General features: G+C 34.0%; 1 protein-coding gene across 3 annotated transcripts; it reads left to right on the top strand.

The window, feature by feature from the left end:
* The first annotated feature begins 9,425 nt into the window (after positions 1-9,425).
* Positions 9,426-11,821, top strand: LOC128011083 (40S ribosomal protein S21). Of its 3 annotated transcripts, none has more exons than XM_052593156.1 (6): positions 9,426-9,510; positions 9,850-9,931; positions 10,133-10,196; positions 10,465-10,536; positions 10,917-10,972; positions 11,760-11,821. In XM_052593156.1, exons 2-6 carry the CDS (start codon positions 9,882-9,884, stop codon positions 11,767-11,769), a joined length of 252 nt encoding a protein of 83 aa, XP_052449116.1. In that variant the 5' UTR covers positions 9,426-9,510; positions 9,850-9,881; the 3' UTR covers positions 11,770-11,821. The 3 variants fall into 3 exon arrangements, with proteins under 3 accessions (XP_052449116.1, XP_052449119.1, XP_052449118.1); XM_052593158.1 differs by having other exon boundaries at positions 9,504-9,744; XM_052593159.1 differs by lacking the exon at positions 11,760-11,821 and having other exon boundaries at positions 10,917-10,978.
* The last annotated feature ends 563 nt before the right edge of the window (positions 11,822-12,384 follow it).

The raw sequence follows: 12,384 nt of genomic DNA, 5'->3' as shown, positions 1-12,384 counted from the left end.
TTCAGATGCCACACTAGATATCACATACACTAATATGTATAATAATTATACATAGTTTGAATTCATCTCAGTGCATGTTTATTTTTTATTTAGAAACAGAGTTGTGTTTTATATTTTATAACTAGGTAATACAGTCCTGATCAGAAATATTGACACCCTTGGTAAATGTGAGCAGAGAGGGTAATAAAAATAACTCCACATGATTATTTTTATATATTACATACATCTTATTTATTCCCACTCATATTCATATTTTTAGAACACCAGGCTCACTAATAACATGAAATGGCCAAAATCCTTTAATCGTTCATCACACAGAGTAAAACATAAGAATAGTTCTGATGTGCACCAAAATACTTTTGAGCTTAATAAAACAGAAAGTGACTGTGAGCAAAGTACAGTGAGGAAAATTCCCATTTTCACAATCAGGGAAATAAATAAGATGTTCCAGTTAACTGAAGATGTCCCGAATCTGCTTGGAAGTGAGAAGAGATTGAGTGCTCTCCAAGGATCACAGCTGAAAAACTGCAAAAAAATATATATCAAACAGCATTTACATTACAGGAAGTTCAAGAGAATGTCCTCTGCTCTCATTCAACAACTATCTTCAGCATATTCAGCTTACACTACTGGTGGTACTTCACACAGGACTGAACACTGTGGTCAGATGAAACTAAAACAAAATGTAAACTTTCATTCTGCGTTTGACCTTTCAAATGTAACCTTTCCATTGTATCAACAAAACAGAAAGCAAAGTATCTGTACTTATACAAATGCAGCATGCTTATTGCTTTTAGAAAACATGTGTAGGTTAAAGTGTGGGTTTATCTTTCAGTCACATTATTCAAACACCACATATTGTCCCATTATCACTGTAGTATTTGACAAACAAATGCTTTTATTTCCAAGTGTATTTATGGTTGTGTTCTTAAAGGCACAGCGTTTTTCAGTGCTCTACGACATGACACACTGACGGATTAATAAAAGTGTATTGTATAAATTCATATTAAATGCAATTAACTGAACTTTAGAGTGATTTTGACCCACTTTTTAGATGTAATTTCATAATTACTTATTTTGTCTTTAAAATATGGTCTAATATTTCTGAATGTACATACTGATAAGCATTTATGGTAAATTGATATACTTATTTGCAAATGTATTTTTATATTGCTTTAAATGTAATATCAAATAACACATCAAACACATCTTGGCACAACCAAAGATTAATAAAACAAAGATTTCAAATGTACTACAGTATGTGTTAGAACTGCACTGTGTTACTTGTTTTATTTATGATTTCCTTATACTATGCAAAGGTCACGTTCGTCTCATGAAGTGACACTCATCTTTTCTTTAAACCATGGAGAAAGGCATCTGTATCGTAGTCTGAAATGATTAGGACTCTCCATTCTCTGATTGCTTTAATGTGACATGAATTACTAAACTATTGTTGGACTGGTTATCATACAGTTGGATGTGCTTATAACAATAGTTCACCCAAAAATGCTAATTTGCTTAAAATGTATACTCTCCTTCAAGCCCTCCATGATATAAATCAGTTTGATGCAAAGTGTGTATGCGTGTAAGTGTGTGTGTGTGTGTGTGTGTGTGTGTGTGTGTGTGTGTGTGTGTGTGTTATAGATAGATAGATAGATAGATAGATAGATAGATAGATAGATAGATAGATAGATAGATAGACAGATAGATAGATAGATAGATAGATAGATAGATAGATAGATAGATAGATAGATAGATAGATAGATAGATAGACAGATAGATAGATAGATAGATAAATTTTACTGCTTGGGCTAAGTTGAAAAGATATATATATTACGTCTGCACAAATATATTTTAAAAACATTAAATGAATGGTTACTTTCAGAATGTCAGTGTTTTACTGAAAATTTTCAAATAAAAAAAATAAAAATGCTATTAACTGATATTGATACATTGTAAATGATATAAAAGGCATGATTTAGGAGTTAATTCTTTTCATTCCAGGTTATATGTGTAAATATTTTACTACAATTTTAATGTGCTTTACTGTTCTCAGTGGCATCCTGCGCTAATGTTAGTTGGTTTCGTTCTTAGTCTGAGGTCACTGTGGCCACCCAGATTCAGTCTGTACAGACCTGATGGGTAATCCTTCCCGAAGACCTCATTAGACATCGGGACAAGACCACAAAAAACAGATGAGTCCTCTGCTCAATCTGACCTGTGTTGCAGCCGGGAATTAAACCACACCATGCATTTTATTGAGACTCCCGAGGGAACAAAATCACTATTAATCACAGGATTGGGAAAGAGTCACGGGACAGGAAAAAATATCAGTGGGAGTGGACGGGACTGGGAATCATGATAACACTTTGATCGCCAACTTTATACACAAAAATAGCCTAACTTTTTTTAAAAATCCACTCCCGTGTCATCCTCTACCTGGTGGCTCCCAAGGTTTTCTACTCGATCTCTGTCACCGATGGACTTTTGGGTCCTTGCTGCTGGTGCCTTTGGCTTGATTATTTGGGGACACTTGGCTGATCACACAGACATTCCTGGAAGCTAAACGATGAATCAGCTATGAATTGTCTTTAGCTGGAAAAATGACGTTTTAATGATCTCTTGCAATACTGATAAACTATTTTCCTGTTTGACTCCGTAAAGCTGCTTTGACACAACCATTGTAATAAAGCAATATGTAAATAAAGGTGACTTGATTTGATTCTATGTACTGTATAACCTCATTATATTTTTATTATTATTTTTTATTTTAATTTGTAATATTTCTTTTTAAACTATAAAAAAAAATGTTTATGTAGTTGCCAAGCAATTTCGTCTGATGCCCAAATAATAAATCTTAGTTGAGGTAACATATAAAACACATAAACAGTTACATTTTAATTCACATAAATTGCTAGTCTTTTTAAACGTTTGACCAATTAAAACATTTTAGTTGACTGGACTATAAAACTAGTTCACTAAAGGTTGAGCCAACTAAAAAAGTCAGAAATTGACTGAATGTGAAATTTCTGTGGAACTTGTTACTAAATAATCATTAGCTGAATCCGCTTGCTATTTTTTACTACAAGCTGTTTGCTTTCAATGTATGCAAACATTGAATACTGTTGATCTCTCGTGACACTCAGTATTCCCGGCATGGAGAGAACCATGAAAACGAATACCTCCTCCGCCTTATTATGGCTTGTAGAAGACTTTTATTTTTTAATAATGATTAAGTGTATATAAGTCAGAAAAGACTTATTTAAAATCAGTTGAATAAATTAGGAATGTATTGGGGGGGGGGGGGGTAATGAAATGATCGGTTAGTTTCATTTTACAGGGATGGTGATGACATTTTAATGATTTCTGATGCATTCAAGTAATGTATATTTTATTGTTTAATTAAAACAAACAAATGAGTCCGACCAACATGCTTGTTTTGTTTTCATATATTACATAACTTTTGCATTTATGAGTAATATGGTTTTGAATATCTAAAATCAAAAGGTGTGATTTGATGCAGTTATGTTTGCATGTGGTTCACACACATTGTTTTCCTAAGGTAGAATATGCAAAGCAGCGCTTGCATCGCCTCTGCCTGCTTACTGTGGATGGTTTATTCTAGAACATGAATAATCTCTTATATAATGCAATGACACTGTAGTTTGTGGGACTCCTTCTTTGTGGGATATAATAGCCACACCTAGTACAAAATTAAAATGGCTGGTTAAAATCTTGAAATAGTCATCGATAGTTGATATTTCAGTCATGGATTGATTGGTATTTATCTCCAAGAAAGGCACCTTTAAAAGTGCAGTTTTACCTGTTTTGTCTATCTGATATTACGATCAATATAAATACACCACAAAATGCCATAAATAGCCATAAATAGCCATGGCTTTGTGCCTTATGGAAAGCGGAATAAAATAAAAAAATAATAAAACATATTGAAATATTTATGGTACTTTTACGTAATTTTGTCCTACAACTGACCTTTCTCATTTACCCCAGTCTATCAACACATTGAGGGAACACCTGAAACATATGGCAATGTTGACTATTTTCTCTTTCTGCTTTGATAATGAATGTGATTGTCACACTTCTTTTGCCTGGGGACAATATAGCAGACTGAGAATGAGCGGCAGCTCTCTGATTCCACTGTGGAAACTATAAAGCAGGCAATCCATCCACTGGAGAATGTAACACATACAAAATAGTTTGGGAAACACGTCTGTGGTTCACGTCATTGCTTGATTTGGCTCACAGTTAATATAAAGGCAGCTCGGCAGCCCAAAATATGTTTTGACATAATTCCTGGACCGTCGGATCTCATGATGATGCCTGTATTGCTGGTGAGTAACCTGATGATCTGTACTTGAGAAACATCTGTCTCCCTAGTTCTTCTAACACTTGTGTGTCTGTCTTTGTACATCAAAACTAAAGATACTATTAGTTAGGTGGTTATTATTTTAATTATAATCATTATTGTAGATTTTTTATATTTATGTTGTTATGTTATGTTTCAAATTATATAATTACAAATGACGGTACATTAGCTAGATTTCTAGGTGACAAGGATAGACAAGAAACATGCCTGCCTTTATTTAAAACAATGAGTTATTAATTGATTAATAGAGAGAGAGAGAGAGAAATTATCTATGTTATATATTAAATTGATGTATTTTTATTATGAACTCTATATGCCATGCTATTGTCTCATTAAAAATGTTCCAATATTATTAAGACTGTTAGGTGACAATTATATAAGAGGTTTACAAATTTTTACAAATTTATTATAATTTTTTAGATAAATATGCATTTGTAAATATATATTTATATATTTGTATGTGTGTGTATATATATATATATATATATATATATATATATATATATATATATATATATATATATATATATATATATATATATATATATATTAGCGGTGGGCCGTTATCGGCGTTAACGCAAGACTCTTATCTGGCGATCGCCTTTAATATATTCTCAAAATTGGGTTGGGAGCTGGGTCTATACTAAGCAAGCTATGATGACTTTCACCTTGATATTTTATATAACTGACTTGCTCAGGACAGCCTAAAAAGATGCTCAGGACAGTTGACGGGCCACTGTTGCGCATCGTCACGAAAGCTATGTTTTTAAGCCTTCCCGCTTGTCAATTTAAACATTAAAGCGTCCAAAAACAAGAACCGGAAAAGCTGAACAGAGTAGCTGGTTACTTGCGCTGTGTTCGGTGCGAGAGAGAGAGAGAGAGAGAGAGAGAGAGAGAGAGAGAGAGAGAGAGAGAGAGAGAGAGAGAGAGAGAGAGAGAGAGCCACGTATCACGGACAGCGACACTGAACCGAGCTCTCTCCTGCGAAGTTCTCCTCGAAGTCCTTCCTGCTCCTGAACGAACAAATACAAATCATAGTTTGAACAAACAAAAAGATGTGAAAGAGCCCAATTCAGTACTCGCAATGTTCTGGTGTTCAGGGCTCACGCAGAGAAAGGCGTCTCAAAACACTTGAACATCGAATTTGCTTATTTTTGCTCTTGTGCCGACAAATACATACAAAACATGTCAAAATATCCACCTTGGAAATTATGCTCGAAAAAAATGTCAGTTATTTCTTAAGTGAAAGTAGACAGCTGAGGAAAAATGTGATCTGTATTATATTGGATGCGTTCATGGTCTCTTAAAGTGACCGCGCCTAATTTAGCTGCTGGCTGCTGTAATGTTAATCCAAGAAAATGAAAATCACTCACTGCTCTTGACTGAATTACTTTGTAGTTTTAACAGAGAAACCAAAAATTATTCAGACATCAGATATAATTTTTGATATATATAGCGCAACTGTAATAATGTGAGAAATGTGTCTGAATAAATGTAGGTTTGATTGTATATTTCATTTTTACATTGAAGACTATCCAGTGCTATTTTACATTTAATTATTTGGTTTCTGTACCTTGATTAGTTTTCCATAAATATAAAAATAGAAATATTTTATAAATATATACCTTTTTTTTTCAGTTGATGTTGCTGATATCAGGACTGTCGAGCGCAGACTATAACCAGTGCTCCACATGCAACTGTACCCTAGCTGAAATTCAAAGTTTTGCAAAAAATCTAGGAATCCGCATTTTAAATAAGAGTATCAGCAAAACCTCCATGTCTCCGTGGACATACGAGTAAGTCGAGTTCCTTTTGTAGATCAACATTATTCTTCTATTATTCTTCAGTGCATGAATTCAAAATGTGTGTAACTTATTATTGTAAACTGTCTTTTTTTTTCTAGGTGCACTGGGGATACTGACAGGATTCCTAATTCCATTTGTAATGCTGTGTGTGATAAGTCATGCATCAAGCTTGTGCATGCAAAACCAGCAGGAATCAAAGTCCGCATTAACACTTTTAGACGGTTTCCATGTAGCAATGGCAGCTACAGACTCTGTAAGGAGGATTATAATTTGATTGTTGGATGCACATGTATTATGTATTAAATTTGAAAGAAGTAATAAGCATGATTACAACTTTAGAATTGCTAAAAATATGCCATTAATGACATTATACCTATGTCTATACCTCATATACTGTGACATTTAACAAAATACATACAGTATATATGTTAATATAAATGAAATGATCAGAGCAACTGAAATGAAAGACAGTAAATAAATTGCAATAGCACTTTTTTTCTTCTTCGGCTTTCTGTGGTGAATGTGGACCTCCAGTAATGAAATATAGAGAGCATGCCATAGCTAATATTAAATTAAAGCCTTTTTTCACATATCTATAGTTTGCAAGAAATCCTGTATTAATTAAGGCTTCAATGGTGTAATTTCCTTGTTTCCTGTTTCCATCACCCATGTGTTTATTTGTAGTTCCATATTGTGTTCTATAAATAAATAAAAAGTAACCAAGCAAATCATTGCAAAAATGCAAAACTTTTTTTTCCAATGGGGGAGGGGTTACTGATGCAGAAGAATGGGCTTTGATAAATAAAAAATAATAAAAAAAAAAAAAATTACACATTCTTCTTTTACTAGATTTCTTTACCAACATTGCAGATATGGTCATTTTGATACCTTCAGCAAACGTAATGTATGATTATCATTTTTAAACCTTTAACGTACATTGTAAACGCACGGTTGATGTTTTTTTTTTTGCGATCAGATTACTGTAATTAAAACAAATTTTGTGATGCCTCTCTTCAAACAGTAATTGAAAAAATTGTAGATTTAAAAAACAAGTTAATCGGATTTTCCAGTTCTAGACCTCCTAACAGTAAATTTAGTTAAATGGCAGAAACAAGGTGATAAAATGTATATCTGTTTTTAGACTACCTTAGAAAATGTGCTCAACGGTTGAGTTGCCCAGTTAGGGTAAAATGATCTTGCACTGCGCAAGATCATAGATGAAGTTATTCCTTTGTCTGAACAAAAACCAATGCTTTGTTGCATATCACAGAACATTTATACAGATTGTCACTACGTAGATCCATTATTTATTATTTGTAATGTAATTTAATTGTTGATTAATTGTTTAATTGAATTATTATTTTGGTTTGATGTATTTTCTTATTTACTTTATTAGATTTCTTTTACATATATAATTTCATATATACTTTTTTTTGTATATTGGATTTCTGTTATAATAGGAACAGGTTTATATATAATCATGGGTATTGCCATATTCTATGTCATCATATTCTACTGTCTGTAATGTTTTTATACAAAAGAGAAAAAAAAAAACATCAGTTGCACAAATGAAAAATTACATTAATGCATCATCATTTTTAGTTCATGCTGAGTTACCCTAAATGGTCAAGTCAACTGGCTGGTTGACTTATGTATCTGCTTTGTGAATGCGTCAACTGAAAAAAAAAGAAAAAAAAGAAAAGTTTCTCAGTGTAGTATCAGGAACACAAATTTAACAATAAATAATATTTTGCTGTTCTTAGTGTGACTGTTAAAGGGTTAACAGTATTTTGATGCTATGCAGATACTATTAATAGACATGTGAATTTACAGAAGCCTGTCTGTTTTGCTATTCTCAAACGATCCTATTGATTTCATGAAATATATACACTCATCTTATTACCTCTTTCCAACATAAAACATTTGCATGAGATTTTTATCTTCTCCGTCATGTCACCTGTACTGAGTGTGATGATGCTTCAGGACAAACCAGTTCAAGTGTGCTCAATTAAGACAACATTGCTAGTTCCCCCCGGAATTTTAATTTGCTGCAATGTACATTTCAGAAAAGTTCAATTTTTGAGTGAAAAGGTGTAAAGTCAGTGTGAAATAGTGAACTGTAAGGCCATAGACAGAGGAATGAGTGAGAGGAATTCCTTTTCTGTCATTGTAACTCATCTGACGGTCCACGGAGAGCACACCAGCTGCTCACATCTCCCACAGACTCTCGTAATGGCATTTTGCTGCAGGCCTTTGCAAGCTGGTATCTATTGTTTAGCATATGGCACATGACATCAAAAACAGAGCAGGTGGCAAACAGTGTTATTTTAGTAGGTTCATCCAATAAAGAACACTCAAAAGAGGTGGTAGTGTACGTAGGATTGTGCATTATTATTTCCATTGAAATTAAATTTCAGTGAATTGTTGTTGAATTATGTTTACCGTGACATTTCAGCGACTGAATAGTTTGTGACATATAGGAATCTCTACCATGTCTGCAGAAGAATGGCTTGCAGTAAACTCTGTACAATACAGTCCTCTGGTATAATATTATATTTTTTCACATCCTTAGTACCTTGTCTCCTTCCACCTTGAGATGACCATCTTTAAGTCTAGCTTCTGCAATCAGACTTTTGGTCCGTTTGTGAACATGAACATTCAACTAATTCCTCTTATTGAATAGTTTCTCACAATTTTCTTTTTAAAAAAATCCGAACTCATTGTGATATAAGAAATAGGCCTATACTTTAACACCAAAGTCAAAGTCAGTACTATCTACAAATACTATGCGGATGAATTAAATCTGTTTAAATGAATTTTTGTGCATATACATGCATGTATGCATGCTATTTATTAACTTCTGACTGTCCAGAAATGAAAGTTTCACCTTTCTCACATCTATTAAATTATTCAGTGAATATATAAGCTACATTTAGCTATAACAGAATGTTTATCTTTCATTTGAAAACGTGTCCAGTATATTTTAATTTGATTTGATTTGGCTGTTTTTTTCCCCTTTGATCTGATTCTAAACTTGACGAATGTATGTATCACAATAATATCAGATGTCATATTATTCGGTTATACTGGACACCTAATATTCTTTAGCCTAGTTGCCGTGTCATAAAAACGGATATATTTAATTTTGCTATTTAAAATGCAGTATTGTTTATTAATAATTATTTACAATATACAGTTTCCCCATTTCGCCATTTCTGCTCAAATAAAGTCCTCTCACTCTTATTTTGTGTTCCGTGTTACGTCACTTCCTCCTGACCCTTTCTCTTTCCTTTCCGCGTCGGCCATTTGTTATAAACGGTAAGAGCGGCATGAGCTCTAGTTTACTAGTATGTTTTTTACGGGTTTGAGCTAACATTTACAACATTTGTCTCACACCATTTATGCAGGGGACTGTTTTATACAGCGTGTATCACATATTCGCCTAATAGTCAGTTTTCTGCGTGTTTTATTGTTGGTGAAAGAGCAGGGCTGAGTGTGTAACGTTACACATGTGTGAGAGCAGCGCTCCTTTACTCGAGTTAACCACCCATTGTAAATATATAACTCAGCTCTGCGACCAGCCTGTAAAGAAAGGTGTTTCGTGTTAATAAAGCTGATCACTGCCTTGACATGTACTGATTTGATTGTTTGCCGCAGACTGAGCTGATTGACAGTCAGATAAAGTCAGGATGCAGAACGACGCTGGTGAATTCGTGGACCTGTACGTCCCTCGCAAATGGTGAGGTTAAGTCCAACTGAACAGAAACCGTTTTTTTTAATAGAATATATCTTTATTATATATGATTATTTAAATAATATTCATGTTCGCTCACCAATAGCTGTCCGTCATCGTTTGTATCTAGCCACAGATGTAAAGTTAAAAACTGCGTGAGTGCACACGTTTATTCATCTTGAGAGTGTTTCTTGTGTGTGTTTCTAGTTCTGCTAGTAACAGAATTATTGGTGCCAAGGACCATGCCTCCATCCAGATCAACATCGCTGAGGTTTGACACAGTTTTGACCATTACAAAACTAGTCTTTTGTTTATATGTGTGTATACAGGTTATTAAATTGCATTGCATACATATCAATAAAATGCAAGTTTAATTATTGCAAATAAAATGTATGTGAATTACAAAAATTTTGTTTTTTCCATTGACAAAACTGTTACACAGTAGCACAAGCCAGAATGGCCACTGTTAGATGCCGAAAGATGTATTAGTCAACCAAGAGTTGTGGTGATTAATGAGCTGCTGCTAATGGTCTTTACAGGTGGACAAGGCTACAGGACGGTTCAATGGACAGTTCAAGACCTACGCCATCTGCGGTGCTATCCGGAGAATGGTATGTTCAAATAAAAATTAAAGTTTAGCCTTGTACTATCTTAAAATGTAGAATAATTTGCTTCTTAATCCAAACAGATTTGGAGATAATTAGAATTAAATCACTTGCTCACCAATTAATAATCTGAAGCGAATGGGTGCCGTCAGAATGAGTCCAAACAGCTGATAAAATCGTAATCCATACAAGTCCATCGATTCACATCTTATGAAGGGAAAAGCTGTGTTTGTGTCAAATTTATCAATATATTGGAGTCGTGTGGATAAAAAGTTCATTTTTGCATGATCTTTTGTTCTGCGTCTATGTGTAGTGTACTAAAGTCTGACACTTGTAATGTGTGCATATAAACGTGAAAGCACAGATGTTTGATTTGTGTTCTGCAGGGTGAAGCTGACGACTCCCTCCTGAGGCTCGCCAAGAACGACAGCATTGTGGCGAAGTAAGCCCATGTCACTAAACCGCTGTTTTTTCATCTCCTTCATTAAATTAAAATTAAATTTATGCATTTAGCAGACGCTTTTATCCAAAGCAACTTACAGTGCATTCAGGCTATCAAGTTTTACTTATCATGTAATACTCTACCAATTGAGCTACACTATTATTATTATTATCATTATTATCCTTATTTTTCTGGCAGGTTTTAATTGCTTTCTGAAGCCACTTGTGTTAAGTTTGTAGCTATGCAAAAAGATACTTTAAACTTACTGTAAGATTTTCCTGTTCAGCAGCTGATTTCTTTATTCCAGTGTCAGTCAGTGAGCACCTTTAAGAGTTAAGGTCATTGCACACTGGCTTTGAAATTTCTGCTTGTTAATTTTTTTTAAAGTACCTCATGTTGTGTCAGTCATGTTCACAAACTGCCTCTGAAACTTAAAAAGAAAAGAATTGGGTAGGGTTTGATTTTCTGCATTTTTCGCTTCCGTAGCAAGCAATTTCAGAATTGTTTTGAGAGACCGCTCTGAGCCACCATAGAAGCAAAAGCCAAAATTGTGTGCAAAGCCCTTTACTGCACAAATGTCTTTCTGTGAAATTCTTTGTCTTGAAACAGTTAAAAGTCTCTTTAATACTGTGAAAGACTTCTTAATTTTAAAAGCTGACATAATCACAGAATTTCTACAGTTGTTTATAAAATCTGTGATCTAATTATAGACTCGGGTCTGAACTGTCCGCCTGTTTGTTACACGTGCATGCTGACTATGCTTCTGATAATTGTTTTCTCTTTACAGGAATGCCTAAAAAGGATTGGAACGTTTTCATAAATTAAAAAAATAATAATGAAAAAGGACAACTGTGTTTTGTGTTTTTAATGGTGTGAGTCTGACAATTATTAATGGCTGCTTAAAGGGGCATGATTAATTCAAATGATGAAACTTGAAATATCAATTGTAAGTTATTGTATAATTAGATTTAACCATTATAGGAAAAGACAAGCTGTGGTGTTAAGGGAGTACAGAGTCCAATCTGTATTTTGATTGGACAGGATATAGTTTCCTGTTATAATTGGCAAATTATTTACATGTGCTACCCTGAGCTGTAAAGCAAACTTTTGGATGGGTTTTAACTTGCCAGATGGGGTGCTAAGAGGAGGTGCTTAGTTAACCATCAGGTCACAGTGTTTTTTTTTATATATATATATATATATATATATATAATACATGCATGCAGTCCACACACGATGGCCCTCCGTCCTGTGGAGGTCACTGTGAGCTCAAACATGCTCCGTGTGATTCTGTGATTGGTTCTGTGTTCTGCTAAGGTTCCTCCTCTAGAGGGCGTTTGGTGGCCCAGAACATACTCTAGAAAACGACTGCTGTATTAGAAGTGTTTAATACTAATATCGTCTATGATATA

The sequence above is a fragment of the Carassius gibelio genome, chromosome B23, assembly GCF_023724105.1.
Source record: "Carassius gibelio isolate Cgi1373 ecotype wild population from Czech Republic chromosome B23, carGib1.2-hapl.c, whole genome shotgun sequence".
In the NCBI taxonomy this organism is placed as follows: Eukaryota; Metazoa; Chordata; class Actinopteri; order Cypriniformes; family Cyprinidae; genus Carassius; species Carassius gibelio.
This window is presented reverse-complemented; position numbering and strand designations above follow the sequence as displayed.